The 19,733-nt window shown below is 38.9% G+C and overlaps 1 protein-coding gene across 1 annotated transcript in view; it reads left to right on the top strand.

Annotated features, from left to right (window-relative positions):
- Nucleotides 1-19,566, top strand: part of LOC103129241 (disks large homolog 2-like) — a 70,388-nt gene extending 50,822 nt beyond the window's left edge. The window contains exons 6-12 of the mRNA XM_007540260.2: nt 6,785-6,830; nt 8,982-9,032; nt 9,767-9,868; nt 12,331-12,503; nt 12,707-12,816; nt 14,549-14,640; nt 17,217-19,566. Of these exons, the coding sequence (XP_007540322.1) occupies nt 6,785-6,830; nt 8,982-9,032; nt 9,767-9,868; nt 12,331-12,503; nt 12,707-12,816; nt 14,549-14,640; nt 17,217-17,314 (672 nt within the window). The 3' untranslated portion in view covers nt 17,315-19,566. The remainder of the gene's footprint in view (nt 1-6,784; nt 6,831-8,981; nt 9,033-9,766; nt 9,869-12,330; nt 12,504-12,706; nt 12,817-14,548; nt 14,641-17,216) is intronic.
- The last annotated feature ends 167 nt before the right edge of the window (nt 19,567-19,733 follow it).

Genomic DNA, 19,733 nt, shown 5'->3' on the forward strand with positions numbered 1-19,733 from the left:
AATCAAGACATGTTAAGTTTTAAAACTAGCTTATTTTAAATTTATTTTCTCAACACTAATCATCGAAACAAACACACGGCTCACTTGATCCATTGTGATCAAACTGGCCTCAAACCAGTTTGACCAGTTTGAACAGTGTCTTGTTTTCAAACAGACGCTGACTCCTAAACATTATGTGTCAGACCAACCTTCCTGGCTCTGCAGTTATGTCATTAGATGCTCAGCAGGTTTTCAACCAAACTAAGTAGGAGTATTTATTCACATTTCTCAAAAACCTCAATATTTCCTCATGACATTTGTTCGTCAAGACCAATTCAGCAAGCAGCCCCAAAACATAATGTTGCAACCCCCATACTTCACATTTGGGATGGTGTTCCCAGGCTTACAAGCATCCCCCCCCACCCTCTGTTTTCCTCCAAATTTTAGCTCTTCTCTTCTCCAACACCATAAGACTGTGAGCACTTGCTTTTTGCTGTTTTCTATTATTAATTTAGTAACTTATTTCCTGGACCTTTAATATGTTCTAAATTTGGCTGGAGTTTCAGAACTAATAAAAACATTGTTTTTGTGGCCCTCCTGTCATTCTATAACTTGCAGTTGTGTAACATCAAGAAGTACCATTAGTAACAATGTAATCAAGTAATTGGAAAACACAAAGTTGTATTACCTGTTCCCGCTGTCTATGGACTTTAAAGCTTTCTGTAAGTCTAGTATGTAAAAGCAATAATACCAACATAGCCTTTGCATGATCTTACTATTTTTTATACATAAAGATCAGTATAAAGAGCAGTTTATACTGGTCTTTATGACCACTATTAACTGGTCATAAAGATATTGTACTAAAAACAATTTTTTATGTCCCTTTAAATGTTTTGGAGCAAATTAAATTGTTAGAACCTTTAAGACGTACATAGTGCTGTAAAACAGTTACACGTTTCTTTTGTTTTTGCCTGTTCATGAAGAACAAGTAAAAACCATTATAGGGCAAATTGAATAATAGCGAAACGAAAGGTACAAAATAGTTTTAAAATCTCTTGAATCTTTATACAAAAGTGCCTTAAAAAGTTATGAAAAGAAATAAAGAAAATATAACCACTGTCATATTCTTTCTATATATCCCTTTTTTAAACTTTGAAAATCTGATATTTCATGTATCTTTTTTATTTTTATTTTATGAAGTTCTTCTACATTGCTGTTCAACCTTTAAGTTCATGCAAAGTAGAAATCGGTTGTCATTGATGTCGACACATGATGAAAATGCGTAGCTTTATTCACAGAGAACAGTTCACCTGCCACGCCCTAGTCAAACTATTTCAATAGAGCATTGTGCGAAGTGTCATCTGGACTCCAGACCTGGACAACTTGCTACAGTTGATATCAGGAAATTTGTTCTCTACCAGAACATCCTGGCGGACATTGTCCAACCATCATTATAGGGCCCTAAGCCCAGTCACTTTGGTTATGCAGCAGGACAATGATCCAAAGCACAGTTGCAAAGTGACAATTGAATAACTCAAATATATATCAAAACAAAGTTTTGGAGTGGCCTAGCCAAAGTCTGGACTTGAACCCAATTCAAATACTTTAAACCTTAAGAATGGCATATGATATTAAACATACCTTTCATGCCTGAAAACTCACCAAGGTAAGCGTTCTGCAAAGGAGAGTGGGCCAAAGTTTCTGTGGCGATGTTAAAGACTTGTTTCCAGATATTGCAAACTCTGGATGTAAGTTGTTACTGCTAAGGGAGGTAACACTTTATTTGAAGGGGTGTGAATAAGACTGACATGACACTATCATAAACATGACATAACACCTGTCATGAACATCAGCAAGTCTTCATGAATATTTATGACTGTTGTCATAAAGTGTCATTTGGTAAACCATGACACTTGTAATACAAAGTTGACATTTTTCAAAATGTCTGTTATGACAACTTGACATTAATCTAGACAAAAATGTGTTTAGTTTTAACCATGTCCGAGGAACAACCAAAAGATTCTGACTTGGGGAGCGGAGACCACAGGCAGCAGAACACTTAGTGAAAAGCTGACAAAGATAAGCAGGAGCCTGACCATGTAATGCTCTGTATGTTAGCACGAGAATTTATAAGGGGTGAAGGACAAAAAGGGCATGGTTCGTATAACATTTTCTGGAAAAGAGCGTGGGCTTTGGATGAGGTTGACCAACCACCACCAGTAATTGCGCAGTGCTACTGACACTGAAGGAAGCTGCGAACACAGAGAAGAGTTATGAATAATTATATGGAGAGGATGCTGAGGATGAAATATGAAATGACAAAGCTATTGGCGTGATGCTGAAGGGATACCCTGAAGACTGAAATCTAAAGGCTGAATGATGAGGTATATAGATTCCAGCTTCAAGGTTGCAAGGATGTGGGGGCTTGAAATGATAGACAGGCATAAAGAATAAAAGTTCGAATGAGAATGAAAGACTAAGAAAATATAGGGAATAAATTTCAGTGCGAGACATGAGATTGAGATTTGAAGTTGGTGACTTTGTGCAATAGCGGGACTGGGCTGGATGAAGGCTGAGAGGGACGGCTTATCAGCAAGGATATGGAAAGGATTTGGAATGACCAGGGCTGAAACGAGCAGAGATGCTAACGTGAGTGGTGCCGGTTGATGTCATGAGACAGATGGGTGGAGGTTCAGCTCTATAGTTAGGACACGGCTGCTTATGGTGGAAAGCGACGACATGGGATCGCTTGCAGAAATGCCCCTTCAGGGGAACAGGTTATGGCAATGGAACGGATTTGTAAAATGCTGGGGACTCGAGCTACTGAAATGAAGGTTGAAGCTGGAGCAGATACGAAGAGACTTTTTATTTTATTTTTTTATTAAAGGCTTGAACTTGTGAAATGTGCCATGCGAATGAATTTCATTGGACCCAGGCAATGAAATTGGAGGTTCGGTTACTCCAAATGGGCCGTGTGCTTCAGAACGCTGTAAATGCTGATTGGCTGTTGCTGATGGGCCAGCGAGAATTAGCAGCAAGAATGACTGCTAATGGCAATCGGCCCTTGAAGTGGGATTGGAATGAACGCGTTTGAGCGTGGAACCTGGGTGAGCTAGGCTGCATCGACCTGGAAGTGACAGGATGGCTTGGGAAATAATACCATGCAGATTTCGGACGATCTTGGACGAGAGATGCAACTTAAGACAATCCGGGCTACAGATGATTTTAATGGGGGTTGTGAAAGAGGGGGCATCGACTTATATTGGGGGGCAAAATGAATCTATGAAGCTGAACATAAACATATTTAGACAGGCCAATTGTTAACGAGCTTAGGTCCTGAATTGATGTTTGCTAGTCAACACTAGCCAACATGCCTGCTTCCTACAACATTACTCCACTCAGACGGTTAGTTTGGGGAAAAAACTGTGCAAAGTTCTTTGCGTTTTGCTGCCGTGATTCATGCAGCTCCTGCGAGCTCAGTACAGCAGCAGCAGGACTGTCGCTGCTGCACAGGTGAAAACCCAGCACGCAACTCAGGGTTTATGGCAGTTTTAGGCGGCTCGGAAGACAGCAGATTAGACAGTTTAACCATGAAAATTGACAGAGGACACAGATATGGGAATTGGGGAAGCGACATGAAACAGCGATCAGCCACGATGCGCTATGTATCGGGTAAAAAATTCCTAAGTTGAAGCCAGAACTCGTTATTATATTGAGGCTGTACCACCTATTATTTAAGGTTGCTTTTGGTAAGTAGTGAATAGGACACAGAACAAAATTTGATGTGAAGCGATAATTGGGTAATGGCCATAACAAGCGAGAATTTAGCGTGTTTAACGATTAGTGAAAGCACTTGGACTGACCCTACCGAGATGTGCCATGGAGGGAATATTGACCAACTACACGATCCGTCGGCAGCCAGTTTACTGCGCATATCGCCTTGCAACGAGGCGAGAGTCACAATTAGGCTAATAATATAATTTATGACTCACAGACTGTATGCATAACCTCTCTTCAGCCAGCGCACAGCTTTTTTTTTTTTTTTTGCTGGCCTGCGTTTAATTCGAATGGGTCATTAATGCGCATCTCATTCACTAGTGTCGATTGGTAGCGAAGTTAACAAATATAGAAGCAGAGAGATGAATGCGGTAATCATGACGATCCAGCTGCTCCACTCTCAGTAGCTCAGTGTGCATACGTCTGCTGTTTATGAATAATCCCTCTGCGCAGATAGACGTGAATAAACACGCTATCTGTGATGTATCTGTGAATAGCCGAAGCGAGGCTTGATCCAACACTGATAGGTCCAGGGTGAAGAGAGGGAGGCGCTGATTTGATGAGGCAGGTGAGGCTGATGAGGCTTCCAGATTGAATCTGCACCGAGGCTTCATAACACTTACCATGATTTACCTAATTTTCGTGGGGAATATTTCATCTGCTTCTTTCTCTTTGGTCAAACAGGAACTTCTTTCTCTGGTGGCTGGTCCTCAGTATCATCATCCACACTCAGCATGTCTTCATTAGCCAACTTTGTCCCCCCACCATGTTTCCTTAGCTAACATGGGTCTTCATGTGGCTAAACTTGCCAAAGCAAAGAACACAAGCACTGTGTCACATCAGCCAAGTTGCTAAATAATGCACATGAAGGATAACTTTGACTAACATATTAGCTTTTAACTTGCTACATTAAAATTGGAGGGAAAAAACTTATTTGCCTGTCTTTAAAATATGTTTAATATTAAGGGCTAACGTTACAGTAATGGAGATTAATAACTTTAGCTAACATTAAATTACAGCAAGGTAGCTATGAATTGCTCATAGCTAACATTACAAAGAAAGAGAACATAGTCAATGTTATTTATGTTATTTTCTCAAAGAAAATTTAAAGTTAATAAGATACATACCTCATATGTATTAGGTGGCAAACTTTGGCTTCTTTTTAAACAAGAGGTCTGGCCGTTATAAACTGTGTTACGTTGGCCCCACAATATGGAAGATTTCTTCTTCACCAACACACTGCACGGCTGTTCATGCCTCTCACTGGTGGAGATGGTGTATTGCACTACTTAAAACAGCCTTAAATGTTTCAAATCCTAAGTTCATAAGTGCTTTGTAGACATCTTGCTGTAAAACTTTAGGATCAATTAAATCAAGAAATTGAAGACTAAACAACATGGCGGAGCTATATAATATTACCACATAAAGCTAATTTTTAAAGTTTAATCGGTAATACTTTTATAATAAATTTATGTCAGATCGTGATTTCTTGGTTAATGTCAAGTTGTCATAACAAAGACATTTTGAATAATGTCAACTTTGTATTAAAAGTGTCATGATTTACCGAATGACACTTTATGACAACAGTCATAAATATTCATGAAGACTTATTCATGTTCATGACAGGTGTTATGTCATGTTTATGACAGTCTCATGTCAGTCTTATTCACACCCCTTCAAATAAAGTGTTATCAGGGGTCTTATTTCCAGAAGGCCATGTCACTTTGAATAGCTGTTTTCAATTAATCAATAATATTTGAAAATTGATCTCTGTAATTTACTCAGCTTAACTTTATCCAACATTGATCTGATACATACATGTAAGTGCTGCAAAAAGGCATAAACTGAAGACATCTGTAAGAAGGCAAGTATTTCACTCTACATGGCATTTTCACTGCTTATTAATTGCTGTCATAGTGTATTATTATTGTTGTAATGGTCTAATAATTACCAACACCCTACCCTTTATGTTTGCTACAAAAAATTAGTTTAAGATTCATATAAATTATTACCACTGCCCTGATGATAGTAGTAATGTTTGTTATTGTAATAAACAATAATCAAGTAAAAAAGTTACATTAGAATTCCTGGGGCTTAATGTGACGCAGTGGTTAGAGTATACAGTGATCTGTATACAGAGGCTACAGACTTTGATGCAGCCATCCCAAGTTAGTCTGCCATACTCGATTCTTTTGCTGCAGCTCTTTTCCTCGCTCTCTCCGAACTTTTCTTGTCAGATTACTATCAAATAAAGGACACCAGTGGCATAAAAAAATCTTTAAAAATATAGTTAGAAATTAAAATTCTGTCTTTGCTCAATTTGATTTGGTTGACATTAAAGTTAGGTATCTATGAATCATGTGAATACAATTCACATTTTTTGTAGGAACTCATCTTAAGAGCAGGTTCAGCTTGAAATTGTTGGTTTTAAATTTTTTTCTTGATGTCCCACTTCTTGCAAACATCTGCTTTGTCTGCATGAAGCTGACAGTTATGCATGCATGCCACATATTTTTTCTCCTTTCAGTCATTCACTGACAAGCAAACGAAAAAAAAAATCAGTTTTACACGAAAGCACCCATTCTACAAGAACAAAGTTGCTGAACCCGATGGCAGTGATTCATATCGTAAGTAATCTCAGACACACAAGCACCTCAGCACAAGTTCAGTGTAAGTAATGTGGAGGACCATGTTAGAGTGACAAAATTTCTTTAACTTTTGGTTTTGTTTTTATTTTTATTGATCTGTTTTCCATGACTATACATAAGGCTTTTCAGTCAACAGGAATAAGATTACTATAACGCTTTTTTTTAATGTTATTTTGACATATGGCTGACTTTTCCTCTCAGTCATTGTAAGGACTGTTACATTTGTTTTTGTATTTGTTTTTGTTTGTTTTGGTTGCTTCTGCTGGCTAGATATTTCTGTAAGGCTAAACTTATGGGTGAACTGCCTCCAACATTTTGAATGTGCAGCTGTTCCCTTTCCTTTTTATCTTCTCCAACGGATCTCTTTGGATGATCAATAGGACATCGTGGGAATAGGTGATGATGGGTGTGGGACAAGAACATTCAGTAAGTTGGTTTAGAGAGGATTTCTCACCTCGGCCACTTCAAAGTTACTCACTGTACATCAGGGGTGCCCCAAGTCAGTCATGGAGGGCCGGCATCCTGCATATTTTAGGTAATGACCGGTGGTAATGACCGGCTCGTTAGATGCTTAGGCCATCTAACGAGTCATCATTGATCCAGGTGCGTTAAACCAGGGAGACAACTAAACCATACAGGATGCTGGCCCTCGAGGACTGACTTTGGGCACCACTGCTGAACATAAACATTTTTGTCTCAGCATGTCTCTCCTTTCTGTATTCCTGCATGCTGTAGCAGTTCATTTTTTACTGTTTTCTTATGTTGGACTGTCTGTCAAAGTGCAATTCTCATCTAAAGTTTGGAGTGTGTGAGATCTTGTTCTGTTCTATTTTCTTTTTACCATAATTTTTTACCCAAAAGTGTGGATCTATTGATATTTTTTGGTCCAAACTTTGTTTATTGGTCTGTTAGGTAGCATTTCTAAAAGGCTAAAAGATATGAAAGATATTATTTTCCATAGAAAACACTGCCAAGCAGAAATAATTTTTTTTCAGCAATTCATGAAAAGAATGTAATCACATAAAATTACATGAATTGTTTTTAAGAAGTAACATCCTTCTTCTTCCGCTTATCCGGAGTTGGATCATGAGGCTAGCAGCTTAAGTAGGGAGGCCCAGACTTCCCTCTTCCCAGCCTCTTGGGCCAGCTCCTCTGGGGGAATCCCAAGGCCTTCCCAGGCCAGCCGAGAAACATAGTCCCTCCAGTGAGTCCTGGGTCTTCTCCTGGGCCTCGTTCAGGTGGGACGTGCCCGGAACACCTCACCAGGAAGGCGTCCAGGAGGCATCCTAACCAGATGACTGGGCCACTTCAACTGGCTAAAGAGTAGCATAAGATCTTTTATTCAGTTTAATTAAAGGACATTGGGTGAAGATGGTGAAGGACCAGGGGTCTTTAAATCCAGGCCTAGAGAGCCAGTGTCCCTAAATGTTTTGTTGTGTCCCTAGTCCAATACACCTGAATAAAATGGGTGAATTACTTCCTCATTATGCAGCCTGTCTTTGTGTATGAAAGTATATATAAGACTCTAATTAAGATTATGTCGGAGCATAAAAATATTGCCTGTGTGTTAATTTTTCTCTTGAAATTTGTGTATGTATCCTTGGTACAGAGCCCCCTAGAAACTTTTTTGCAGACCTGTGAAGACACTGTTGTTCTAATCAATGCAACTAATGATAAATGCATGGATGAGTTTATCTAGAAACTCATCACTCATCATGTGACAGAAGGCTGACTTTGTAATTAGGCCTGAGCAGCTAAGCGCTGCGAAGGCCTATTGTTTTTCTCTTTACTTAGCATCTTAAGGTTCATGTCTGAGTCCATCAAAACACCCAGAAACTGACTTTTTTTTAGGGTATCAGTTTAAATCAGCCCAAGGTAAAGTTTGTAATGTTTTTCACCTGGTTTGAATTTCTGGTTGTATTTAAGTTTATAAAATATTTTAAAGCCTCAATGTGGATTTTTAACCTCATAAAAACTTGCCTAACGATCTGGAGCAAATATGTCAGCTTAACCCTTTCATGAATACTGGTCACTACAGTGGACAGCTATCTAAAAGCCATTTTCTTGTGCTTCGTATGGATTTTTATGTTATAAATGCACACAGACCACTGAAGTGGGCACTAATAAAATACACTATCAACTGCTGGCCATCAGCTGCAAATGGAAAAAATTATTTTTGTTAAATCCAATATGGCCGACAGACAAAAGAGCATGCCAACCGACCCTGTGCCTCCTTCTACTGTAGACGACTCTTGCAAGTAAAAAAAATATTGTGACATCAGATAACCCCTAAAGAACAATACTACTGATGTATTTTTCAAATAACTTTGTATTTGGAGAAAATTACAATTGATCGCCTAAAAAAATAAAATAAAATAAAAAAAAGTTTTTACAAAATTTTGTCCCTCCCTTTTTTATGCCTTAAGAAAATAAAAGAAATGACAAAAATCCTGACACAAAGGATCATAATTCATGCATGAAAGGGTTAAATCTGTTTTTTCAAATGACATGACTCTACTTGAACATTTTTCAATTGTGGGGAAAAGTTCTAATATTTTTCTCTTTTCATCTCACCAGGAAGTCAAGATGATGTAAGTCTCTCCTATGAATATGTGCTACGCCAAGAAAGTAAGTGGATTGTCTGAAAAAGGAAAAAATAACAAATACTCAGTAGGAAATTCCCCTAAAAGAATCTTAATGTAGTTTTAATGTTTTAATGTTGAATTATGGTTATTGTAACAGACCTAAAGCAAAATAAGTTTGGTTTGATTTTACCTCAGCCAATGAGGAAAAACAGGTGTATGTGTCTTTGTATTTGATTTCTGTAAATTTCTTGTTGAGCTATACATAAAAGAAGATCAGCCCGTCCTAGCATGGTGGAGGTCAGAGGTATGAAGCAGATTGAATTTGTAATACTCCCCTCAATTAGGCTCTGCAAAGACTATTCATTTACTGGCTAATGTTACAGAGGAGTCTTAATTCTGTGTGTAAAGCCTTACAAATCATGCCAAATGTATATAACTATTAAATAATCTCAACATTCACTTGGTGTGAAAACAACTTCACTGTTGTTTTCACTTTGTGTCTGCTACTTTGTGTCTGGTATAAAACAAATTTTATCTTGTACTTTCCTTCAAGTTATTTATGTAGAATTTCTTTAAATGTGCAGTAAACACACTTACATCAGAGTTGAGCTGGCAAATGGAAAAAGACTTCTTTTTGCCTTAGCCAAGGTTGGCAATTTTTCTGACAATCCATTACAATTATAACAACACTGAAAAATAAACAAATAAAATGGCAAATGTGCTGAGATTTTAAGAAAGGTTAATGACAGTGCTGAAATTCTGTGTATTCCTGTTCAGTTGATTATGCTAGACCTGTCATCATTCTTGGACCCATGAAGGACAAAATCAATGAAAATCTGATTGCGGAGTTTCCGGACAAGTTTGGTTCTTGTGTCCCACGTAAGTTCCCAACACATAAATGTATTTTTTGCATATACCAGTAAACACACAGACAATAACTGGGCATTAGGCATTTGGGTTTTTCCATTATGTAATTACCATTTGTCTTAACTTGATTCCATCCTGAGAGGCTTTTGGGTCAGTGGATGGCAATAGTCATGCAGTACACTGTTGCACAATAGGCCCCAAACTCCTCAGTGAAGAGATTGGTATCATTAGCTGGTTTTTAATCTGAAAGAGGCAATTCTTCTCAGGCTTTATGGCAACCATAACTATTTTTGAGATGAACTACATTGGATTTCAAGTCCAACGAATTCTGGGTTTGTGAGGTTTTACAACAATGTAAAAAGTCTCAACCTAAGAGACTTTTTACATTGTCTCTTATCTATCTTTGCATAGATAGATTTGCTATCTATGCAAAAGGTAATAAAGAAAGCTTCATAATTTTTCTATTTAATAATAAAGGGGAGAGGGTGATCTTCCCAACTATACATTTTCTTTGACAGGAGCCACTGTTATGAGCCAATTAACCGTAACATAAAAGTTCATTTGTAATACTCCTAACCCTAACCTGTTGTAGTATACATTTCCAGGACATGGTGAAAATGGCTAAGTGGATGGAGGTTCTTTTAAAATGAAAGATCTGTTCAACTTGGGATTATACAGGTCCTTCTCAAAAAATTTGCATATTGTGATAAAGTTAATTATTTTCCATAATGTAATGATAAAAATTAAACTGACACAGAAAGAAATTTCTGAATGAATAGGCTGTTCCCAGAGTGCTGTGTCAAGGCACCTCTGTGGGAAGGAAAAAATGTGGCAGAAAATGCTGCACAACGAGAAGAGGTGACCGGACCCTGAGGAAGATTGTGGAGAAGGGCCAATTCCAGACCTTGGGGGACCTGCGGAAACAGTGGACTGAGTCTGGAGTAGAAACATCCAGAGCCACCGTGCACAGGCATGTGCGGGAAATGTTTTACAGGTGCCGCATTCCCCAGGTAACGCCACTTTTGAACCAGAAACAGTGGCAGAACCGACTGACCTGGGCTACAGAGAAGCAGCACTTTTTTCATCCGAAAAGTAGTCAGTGGTCCAAAGTACTTTTTTCGGATGAAAGCAAATTTTACATGTCATTCGGAAATCAAGGTACCAGAGTCTGGAGGAAGACTGGGGAGAAGGAAATGCCAAAATGCCAGAAGTCCAGTGTCAAGTACCCACAGTCAGTGATGGTCTGTGGAGCCATGTCAGCTGCTGGTGTTGGTCCACTGTGTTTTATCAAGGGCAGGGTCAATGCAGCAGCTATCAGGAGATTTTGGAGCACTTCATGCTTCCATCTGCTGAAAAGCTTTATGGAGATGAATATTTCATTTTTCAGTACAACCTGGAACCTGCTCACAGAGCCAAAACCACTGGTACATGGTTTACTGACCACGGTATTACTGTGCTCAATTGGCCTGCCAACTCTCCTGACCTGAACCCCATAGAGAATCTGTGGGATATTGTGAAGAGAAAGTTGAGAGACATAAGACCCAAAACTCTGGATGAGCTTAAGACCACTATCGAAGCATCCTGGGCTCCATAACACCTCAGCAGTGCCACAGGCTGATTGCCTCCATGCCACGCTGCATTGAAGGCTGCAAAAGGATTCCTGACCAAGTATTGAGTGTATAACTGAACATAATTATTTGAAGGTTGACTTTTTTGGTATTAAAACTAATTTCTTTTATTGGTCGGATGAAATATGCAAATTTTTTGAGACAGGGATTTTGGGTTTTCATGAGCTGTATGACAAAATCATCAGTATTAAAACAATAAAAAACCTGAAATATTTCAGTTGGTGTGCAATGAATCTAAAATATATGACAGTTCAATTTTTATCATTACATTATGGAAAATAATGAATTTTATCACAATATGCAAATTTTTGAGAAGGACCTGTATACATATAATTAGCTTTACTTCTAGTAAGTCATTGTTGATCCTGCAAAAATGAAACACTTCAATAAAAATCTACAATTTTTCAAAGATTCTTCAGAAATGAAGCTGTAATTTATTGATGTCTGAACGAAGATCTGTAGGGAGTTTCAGAGTCTTTTCTTGTGTTCCATTATACATCTGCTGAACCTTTAGTGCCATTGGTTTCCTGCCTCACAATGCTAATGATCATCCTGTATTTGATTCATTTTACAATTAGTTACCATTACCAGTTTATCAACAGCCAAATCAGTTGGTGGTTAGGGTTGGAGAGAATATAACTTCTGTCAACCTCTCAGTAGCTGTTGCTCTGTCTCTTTCAGTGTCTTGCAGCTTTGCTTTTTTCTCCAACTGCTTGGCTTTTCAAATAGGAATCACATACTTATGCATGTTTTTTTGTTTTGTTTTCTGAATTAAAACTTAGATTGTAGTAAGTATCCTTGTCTTTATGATATGCTAAGAATGTATTCTCTTCCTTATACCACAAGACACCACGAGGCCAAAAAGGAACTATGAGGTTGATGGGCAAGACTATCTCTTCGTGATGTCCAGAGAGCAGATGGAGAAGGACATTCAAGAGCACAAGTTCATAGAAGCTGGACAATACAATGACAATCTTTACGGGACCAGTGTCCAGTCTGTAAAATATGTTGCTGAGAGGGTAATATTATTTAATTCAACTTCATGTTGGTTGTACCACACAGAAGCATAAATGTTCATATAAAAAAGGAAGTTGTAATGTTATTGTTCCAGCTGATCTGTTTTCTTCTCTTATGCAACAAACCAGGGAAAACATAATAGATAACTCTTATTTTTTTATAAGAATTTTAGTAGAATATCTTCTAAATTACTATGTCTTTTTAGGGCAAACACTGTGTTCTGGATGTCTCTGGAAATGCTATTAAACGACTACAAGTAGCACAGTTGCATCCGATAGCCATCTTGATAAAAGCTAAGTCTGCTGATTCATTAATGTGAGTATTTCTGTGGTCTTCAGTGACATATCAGTTTTACATATTATTTTTTAACCAAAGCTATTAAGATTTTGGACTGCTTCCAACCACAACAACAACAGAGATGGCTCTGAGCGTCCCAAAAGATGAAGACGGTTTTCTGGGTTTTTTTCCTGTTTAAAACATCCTCCTTTAAGAAAAATATAATAATTATAGTCCTGCTCTGTCAATATCTATCTATCTATCTATCTATCTATCTATCTTAGGAGTCATCAAGATATGTAAAGTCCTAGTGTTCTGCTTTAAAGTATGAAGTTCTGAATTAAAACAGGGAGCTAATGGGTTAGAGATTAAATTGCTGATGGTGTTGATGATGATCCATGGGCTAGGATCTGGGACTATGCTGGTTGGGTGATGGACCGTTTTGTTCTAGTCATGTTAGCTCCACAGTGGCTAAGAGACGTCAGCAGTGCAGAGCTGGTTTTCCAATTCCAACACCCTCGCCTCAAACGCTACAAAAGTGCTACATTTCTTACATGTACCATTATCAATATATGAGGCAGAAGAATTACTTAACATCTGACACAGAGAACAGAAAAGAGAAGATTCAGACAGACTGGAAACAGCAGGAGAAGTCATAGTAGCGCTGATGCTAAGTTAACACTAAACTATCTAAGCAAGCAAGCCCTTACCATGCCAAATAAAAAAAGAAATTGTGTGAAACATAAAGAGTTCCCAAAAAGTAAAGTTCAATATATACTGCTCAAAAAAATAAAGGGAACATTTCACTTTAATTTTGTGTGTGGCTCCAAATCCAGGCCTCCATTGGTTAATAAATTTGATTTCCATTGATGATTTTTGTGTGATTTTGTTGTCAGCACATTCAAACTTTGTACAGAACAAAGTATTCAATGAGAATATTTCATTCATTCAGATCTAGGATGTGTTATTTGAGTGTTCCCTTTATTTTTTTGAGCAGTGTACATCATGTGTGTTTTACTGTGCACATGTGTTAACTCACTAAGGTCTCAGGACAGAGAAATTAGATCAAATCAAGAGAGTCTCAAATACCAACATATCCACAAAGTGCAATAGTGACAACAGAAAGTGATAAGTTTTATCCTTCAGAGCAAAAACAGTGTGAGGATTTGGGTTTTCTCTGTTAATTAGTTCCTATGTTGTCTGTCTTTCCCCTAATTGCCCCCAGGTGTCCCTTGTTTCCCCTGATTACCTTCCCTGTGTATTTAAACCTATCTGTCTCTTGCTCCCTGTCAGATCCTTATCATGTCTGTCCTCGTTGTCTAGTTCTATTCCAGTTGCTACCAGTGTTTAAATTCGTCGCATTATTGTTCACCTGTGCTGCCTGGGCTTTTCGTATCCTTTTGAGATCACCATTAAAACCATAATTTTTCACCACAACCTCATCTTCACCACCTCATCAACCCAATTCTTGACATGGAGACCACTACAGTAAATGCTTCCTGCCTTCAGCATTAGCAACAACTCGTTAACGAAGCTTGAACAATGAATTAAAGCAAATTGAATTTCCCTGGGGATAAATAAAGTTTTTTTTTTATTTCATTTTAATTCTTGAATTCATGTTGACCTTGTGATGCCCAACCTGATGAGAGTAACATGCCTCATGCTCCATTACAAATGTAGCTATCTTTAATGTCTCCTGAACAGTGTCTGTTTCGTAAATGAAAGAAAAAAAAATGTTCAAATGTTATCCTATGTTTATGTTCATACCCAGGGACATGAATAAGAAATTGACTGAGGAACAAGTGAAGAAGATATTTGAAAAGGCTGTGAAGCTGGAAAGGGAGTTTGGAGAATTGTTTACAGGTAAGGTAAAGAATTCAAATACAATGCCACAACCAGGCCTATTTCTTAAACATTGCAGAAAAACAATAGCCAACTTTAAATTTACAGTAAAAACTTGCTTTAAATCTATTTCACACTTTTAGACCTGTAGAAAGAAAAGAAGAAAACAGAGGATGGTGTTCTCTGAACCTCATCTAAGCTTTGCGTGTTTTCTATAATTTCTATTCTCAATATTTTATTCAGTTAGCAGAAACCAGACATCAGGTTTCCACCTTTCATCACAAAATAATATTGTTTTAGATTTTAAATTTGTTTTGATATATTTAATATCTCCTATAATTCAGCATCATAATTTTTCAGTAAATAGTTAATGACTTGTTTTATTTAGGTGATGTCAACATTTTTGCTACCAAGATAGCAAAGGCTCTGCATACCCTAAAAAAATCTTAATGATTTTCCAACTTACTAATAGAAATCTTTCAACTTGGCTGTGATATTATATAAAATAGGACAAATAAAAGGCTAAAAACTGACCTGCTGCAATGACTAGATTCAGTTTTCATGAAAAGAAACGGTAGTCACTACCAGACAGACTGCTTTGTCTGTTTTTGTATTCCCTGGCCAAACAGCCACCTCTCAAAGAACACCAGGGCCCCATTTCAGAAAGCGCGATGAGTGAAAATCCTGAGGAAGTTTTGGGGTAACTATGTGCTTATCCTTGGTTTTCAGTTTCAGAAACCTGTATAGCGGTTATCCTCAGTAAACTTACCACGGTAACTTATCATGACCAACCCTGCTCAGTAGAAGGATTGTTTGAACAAATCCTGAGTTTGTCCTACTTATGCCATCATTAAACAACCGTAGTGGGCTAATCTCAGGGGACGATGAGTCTGCCTACAGGAACGAGGTGGAGCGACTGACAGCATGGTGCACAGACAACAACCTCACCCTAAACACAGCCGAGACCAAGGAGATCATAGTGGATTTTAGGACAAGGAAAAGAAACAAACATTGGACCACTAAACATCTGCGGAGAGCCGGTGGAGAGGGTGTCGAACTTCCGTTTCCTGGGAGTTCAGATCATGGATAACCTGGCCTGCGATGTAAGCACACCATAACTTGCAAAGAAGGCCTAGCAGAGACTCCATTTCCTGAGAGTCCTCAGGAGGAACAATATTTCTCAAAAACTGCTGGTGTCCATCTATCGATGTTCTATTGAAACCCTTATCTGCTATTGTCTCTGTGTTGGTTCCCCAGCTGCACAGCAGCACAGAGGAAGACTCTCCAGAGAACCATAAAATCTGCTCAGAAGACAATCGGCTGCTCTCTGACTGTTCTTGAAGATCTCCACAGGTCCCACTGCCTCAAGATAGCCAAGAATATTTTAAAAGACTCCTCACACCCCGGTCACAATTTGTTCCAACTGCTGCCATCTGGCTGCAGATACAGGAGCATTAAAGCAAGAACAAACATACTGAAGAAGAGTTTATACCTGGTAGCCATAAGAGCATTAAATACCTTGTAGTACCATTTTTCACCAATTTTTATTATAATCCATGTAACTTATTGCATGTTCTATAATGACAGTAAAGATTGTTATTATTATTGTTATTAAAATGTAGAATTCAACTGGCGGGAAATGCACATTTTCAGGCTTGTTTTGTTTTTCTCCCTTTGCCTTGGTGAATAACCTTATCTGCCTTCCATTGATGAGGGCTTCTTCTTATACTTGCACTCACGCTTAACACTTGAATGTGGAAATGGGGTCCAACCGACACCACACACGTAAAACTTGTATAATTTGCCATAGTCCTCTACGTTTGCCTCAGTCCTTGCATGCACAAGGGTTAACTCAACTTGAAACAAAACTTAGTTGCCAAGTTTATCTCATGTTCTTAAATTGAAAATGTAGAGCTTCACAGAACAGGGTAAGTTTATTCAGAGTAACTTCCTTCTACTGGGTTTGTTAGCCCTGCTTTCTAAAACCCAGCTTTCATAAAAACTAAATTGCTAGAAACTAACTTGCTGCATGTAATACACAACAGTATTTAAATTAGGTTATTAAAACATGAATGAAAACTAAAGAAAAATATGTTTTCTGCAGTTAAATTGTCTTGCTTCACTGTTATCCTCTATGGAAATTTAAAAAGCAAGAAGTACTTTACTACAAAAATTCTGATATAAGACTGTCTGCATAATAAGAAATGCAGCTTCAAAAACATTTAAGTTTTGTGTAAAGTGCTGAAGAAACATGAAATCCAAAAGTTGTATATGTGTGAATGGGCTATTCAACTACTTACCACCTGCCAACCACTAATAAAGAACACAATCACAGGTAGATGAATACTAGTTTTACTGCTGTGTTTATATTTGCTTAATACTCTTTAATAAAAACAGCTATCACTGTTTTTCACAATGACTCTCACCTAGCTCTTGTGTGTTGCACCTTTTTCTCACAGTGTATCTGAAAAAGATGAAGTAATGCATATTGATATGACAAAGTTGAACAATTTTAATACTTCTCAAGAGAAGGCAATTATGTAACCATCTGTAGCAGTTACTTTTCATAATAATTTCTTCTTTATGTTTGCTTTCAGCTCTGGTTCAAGGAGACACTTTGGATGATATTTATCACCAGTGTAAACAAGTCATTGATGAACATTCAGGACCCTACATCTGGATTCCATCAAATTAAAAATTAAAATGACTCATGACCTTGGAAGGCAATCCTGGCTGCTGGGAACAAGATACAAGCAGTCATTTCTAAACCTGTAAAACTGTAATTTTTACTGTTACTCTTATTTTATTCAATTTTTTCCCTCCTTGACTTTTTTTGTTAATGTAACTTAAAAGAATGTGGATTTTCTTGTTTGTATATTTTTTGATTTTTGTAAATATAGAAGAGAATATTCTAATATATATTCTATTTTTTTTTTTCCAACATACACTTGTTTGTGAATAGAAACTTAGGTCTGATTCTGCTATGGCGGCCCACAGAGGTGCATTGGTTTCACGAGCGCCCCGGATTAAGCTATATTTAAAATCTGTGAGGCTGCTTTGGGCAAGAGTTCAGTGACAACTTCACTACTGAAATACAGCTCGACTGAACTGATGGCGACTGGATACAGTTTGGCTGTTATTATATCACCAAGGCTGAAATCTGTACTTGGGAGACAGTGCCTCCTCAGAACAACGGCCTGGCGCAGCAGGATGCAAGGAGCAACAGTCAAAAGGAAACGTGCCAGAAAACAGAAGAGGGGGAAGCGGGCAGGCGCGTTGGCCCAGCTGAAGGCTGGGAAGCCACCTATTCTGACTCAGTTTCTGGCCATTGTCCACCCACTGGATAACAAAGTGGATTTGTTACATCTGAGGCTGAGAGTTTCTGCAGAGATGAAGAACTGTGCCGTTCTTAGCCTAAACATCGGTCGTCATGAAGTTCTTCGAGAAGCTAGTCATGAATCACATCAAGGGCTCCATTGACATCAATGTGTCCACTGCTGACGTCATTTCATCGGCGATCCACACAGCCCTCACCCATCTGGAGAGCAGGAACTCATACATAAGTCTCCTCTTCCTGGATTTCTCCTCAGCATTCAACGCCATCAACCCACAGACCCTGGTGCAGAAGCTCTCCTCTCTTGGACTGAGTTCTACACTGGGGAACTGAATTTTGGACTTCCTGACAAACAGACCTCAAACTGTCCGGATCAACAACAACGTCTCCTCATCCATCACCCTCAGCACTGGCTCGCCGTAGGGCTGCGTGCTGAGCCTCCTCCTCTTCACTCTGCTGAAGTATAACTGCTCAGCAAGGCATTCCAACTGTAATATAGTGAAGTTTGCCGACGACACAGCAGTAGCGGGACGCATCATGAACAGTGATGAGTCCAAATACAAAGAGGAGGTGGAACACCTGGTGCAGTGGTGCAGAGAAAATTACCTCTGCATCAATGTGAAGAAGACCAAGGAGACGGTGCTGGATTTCAGAAGGAACAAGGATCCTCTTCAGCCCTTGTACATCAGAGGAGCAGCTGTGGAGGTGGTCTCCAGCTACAGGCATCTGGGTGTGCATATATCCAGTGACTTCACCTGGAGTACCAACACTTCCCATCTGGTCAAGAAGGCCCATCAGCGTCTCTACTTCCTCAAGAAGCTGCGGACAGCTGGACTTGGGAGCTCAGTCCTGAGGAGCTTTTATCACTGTGTGGTGGAGAGTGTTCTCTGCACCTGCATCACTGTGTGGCACAGCAGCTGCACTGCTGCTGAGAGGACGGCTCTACAGAGGGTGGTCAAGGCTGCACAGAGGACTGTGGGGAGCAGCCTTCCCTCCACCTCGATGCAGGAGGAGGGCGCTCCTCATCATGAAAGACTCAACCCATCCTGCACACAGGCTGTTCCAGCCGCTCCCCTAAGGCAGGAGGCTGAGGAGCATCCAAAGCAAGACCATCAGGCTGAAGAACAGTTTCTTCCCTTCAGACATCAGACTCCTGAACTCAAGCTGCACCAAATACAGCTTAGATTATTTACAGTTACGACTGGCGTTGTAAATGTAATCATGCAAACATGAGTGTGCAGGTGCCCGTCCCTCATTTGCTCCCTGAATATGCCGGAGACGTCTAATTGGTGGCCTCCCAGAGGTGACGGATATAAAAGCTGCTGACGTGGACTTCCTACCATCCATCCTCAGCTCATCAGAACACTGGCCACGCTGTTCGTCTGTTAAAGCCTTTGTAAAAATGTTTGGAGTTTGTAAGAGGGAGCTGCCATTTATGTTTCCTTAGTTTTCTCATGTTTTTCTTAATTAGGGAGGTAAGTTTTTGCCATTTGGTTTATTTACTTTCAATTAGGCAAGATTTGGTTAATATTCAGATAGTTTGTTGTTTTCAGTATTATAGCTCACTCTGAAGTCCAGAAATACATCTTTTTAAAATAAATAACATTATAAAATTATCAACTTTGTGTGTGTCGGCTGCTTGAGATCTAAAGAGGATGAATCTTTCATGTGATCTGGCCACCCCTAGATGGGTCATAACACACACACACACATATATATGATATATATAAATTCCCTTCTCACCCTCCGCGGGTGGTCTCTTTCATCCTCTGAGCTCGGG

This window comes from Poecilia formosa, unplaced genomic scaffold (genome assembly GCF_000485575.1).
Source record: "Poecilia formosa unplaced genomic scaffold, Poecilia_formosa-5.1.2 Scaffold530, whole genome shotgun sequence".
Classification (NCBI taxonomy): Eukaryota; Metazoa; Chordata; class Actinopteri; order Cyprinodontiformes; family Poeciliidae; genus Poecilia; species Poecilia formosa.